Genomic DNA, 2,829 nt, shown 5'->3' on the forward strand with positions numbered 1-2,829 from the left:
ACTTTTGCGCTCTTTGGTGTCGTCTGCTGGTTATTATTTTTCCGTGTGTTTGCACTTATGAGGCAACGGTGTAAGGAAATATTTAAACATTTCAGTACATTATGAATTTACTGTAGCCAAATATCTTAAGTATAACAGATCTGCGCAATATATCGAATAACATATTTACAACGAAGGTGAAACACACACACATACGCACGTACATACACGCACACCCACGCACACGGAACACCGAAAGCGTAAATTCCCGGGTTTGAAAGAGGAAGCAGAGGCGAGCAGGGCGCTCCGTCGGAATCCTCCTCGCTGTCTCCTCAGACGAAGCTCTCGGCCTCCTTGACCGCAGCGCGCGTGCACGGCGCCCTGGCCAGGAACGGGCTGGCGGCCGGGCTCTGCTGGATGGCGGCGTTGGTGCTGGCCCAGGTGGCCGCTCGGGCGGGCCGCCGGTCCACCAGCGGCCGCGTCTCGCCCTCCCAGCTGAGACACGTGTAGCTGCAGCGCACCAGCAGCCTCTGGCTCTTCCACGGGTGGCGCTTGTTGAGGGTGCTGGACAGGGAGGCGCTGGCCGTCGTGGTCGTGGTCGTCTGGTGGGTCGAGGAGGTCGTGCCGTCGGCGCCGCGGAGGCCGAGGAGCCTGAGGGAGAGAGGGGCGGGTTAGTGAGGGAGGGAGGGGAAAGGAAGGGAAGGGAAGGGGAGGGAGGCAGGAAGGGGGGACTGGAGGGAAAGGTGGAGGGGAAGGAGGGCAGGAAAGGAAGGGCTGGAGGGAAAGGGGAAGGGAAGGGAGGAACTGGAGGAGAGGAAGGGAAGAAAGAGTGGCAAAGAAAGGTGAAATTGAAGGAGAAAAAGGACAAGGGAGGTAGACGATGGGAAGTAAAAAAAAAAAAAAAAAAAAAAAAAAAGAAAAAAAGAGAGAGAGAGAGAGAGAGAGAGAGAGGGGAAGAGAAAAAGACCAAAGGAGATAAAAAATAATAATAATAAAAAAATGGAAGGGACAGGAAGGGAAAGGAGGACAGACGATGAGAGGAGTAACAGAGTGAAAGGAGAGAAGGAGAGAAAGGGAAATAAAGAGGAAATGTGTGAGAAGAGAAAAGGGAGAGAAAGGAAAGGGTGAACATACTTCAGCTGAATGAAACATAGAGCTTTGAGAGTATGTTAATGTACGAATAAATGAATAAATATTTATTTCACAGATTATCTAAATAGTTAATCATCATATTTCCTAATCCTACATCAAACTTTTTTTTTTTCAGATATTCCCCAAGAAAATAGAATCATTGCAACTAAACTAATATCAATGATGACGATGATAATGATAACGATGAAGGTGATGATGATGATAATGATAATGATATAAAAAGTATCAATAAAATAGCAATGATAATGAAGATAGTAAAATTGATAATATTAATAGTAATGATAGAAATAATGATGATAATAAAGAACATTATAAAGGTAATGACATCAACAATAAGATATGATACTTCAACTACTACTCCTAGTACATGCGACTACTTATAGTAATGATAATAATAATGATCATCACAAAAATAGTAATAATAAAAATAATAATGATGACAATCTGGAAAATAACAACAATGATAATAACAATAATTACAACAACAATAACAACAATAATATTGATAATGATAATGATGATAATAATAATAATAATATCATTCTTTTATGATAATTACAATAAAATTATAATAATTGCAATAATAATGATAATGATAACAATAACAATAATAATAATGATAATGAAAAAATAATGATAATGGTAATAATAATACTAACACTAATACTAATAATAGTAAAGATGGCATTATGATAATTATAGTAATAATAATAACAATGATAATAATAATAATAATAATAATAATAATAATAATAATAATGATAATGATAATAATAATAATAATATTAGTAATAATAATAAAAATAATAATAATAGTAATAATAATAATAACAATAATAATAATAATAATAATAATAATAATAATAAGGATGTTAATAATAATGACAATAATAATAATAATAATAATAATAATAATAATAATAATAATAATAATGATAATAATAATAATAATCATACCAACAACAACATAAACATAACACTACCAAAAAGCAATAAAACCAACCTGAAAAATGCTCCGCGAAACTTGGACGAAGTGATGTTGTAGAGGACGGGGTTGATGGCGGAGTTGACGTAGACGAGCGTGCGGGTCGCGTAGAGCAGGTTGAAGTGGACCTCCTGGGGGGGGGGGAGCGGAGGCGGGTCAGGCCTGGTCTTGGCGCGAGGTCATTGATATGCGCACACACAAGCACAGGCGGAATGACAGACAGATTGATATAGGCATGTACGCACACGCACGCGTATACACACACACATACACACATATATATAAACACACACACACACACACACACACACGCGCGCACGCGCACACACACACACACACACACACACACACACACACACACACACACACACACACACACACACACACACACACACACACACACACACACACACACACACACGCACGCACACACGCACATACACACAACACACACACATATATATAAACATATACATACATACGTATATGAATACATATGTGTGTGTGTTCCTGTGTCTGTTTGTGCACGTGAATGTGTGTCCATATCTGCGTGCGTATATGTGTAAAATGACGAGATTTTAAGAATCACAATCATAAAGAATTTTCAAAATATACACAAAAATAAGAGAAGCAAAATTGGACCATTTCATCAACCATATTTTTCGAGCTTGAAATTTTTGCTCGGACTTCCTACAGCATTGTGTCAGCATAAA

General features: G+C 38.8%; 1 protein-coding gene across 3 annotated transcripts in view; it reads right to left on the reverse strand.

Moving 5' to 3' along the window:
* Positions 1-89: 89 nt before the first annotated feature.
* Positions 90-2,829, reverse strand: part of LOC138866099 (growth hormone secretagogue receptor type 1-like) — a 247,555-nt gene continuing 244,815 nt past the window's right edge. For all 3 annotated transcript variants that reach the window (XM_070138001.1, XM_070137999.1, XM_070138000.1), the window contains 2 exons: positions 2,135-2,247; positions 90-630 (listed from right to left, as the gene is read on the reverse strand). In XM_070138001.1, the coding sequence (XP_069994102.1) occupies positions 312-630; positions 2,135-2,247 (432 nt within the window). In that variant the 3' untranslated portion in view covers positions 90-311. The remainder of the gene's footprint in view (positions 631-2,134; positions 2,248-2,829) is intronic.

This window comes from Penaeus vannamei, chromosome 24, assembly GCF_042767895.1.
Source record: "Penaeus vannamei isolate JL-2024 chromosome 24, ASM4276789v1, whole genome shotgun sequence".
Lineage (NCBI taxonomy): Eukaryota > Metazoa > Arthropoda > Malacostraca > Decapoda > Penaeidae > Penaeus > Penaeus vannamei.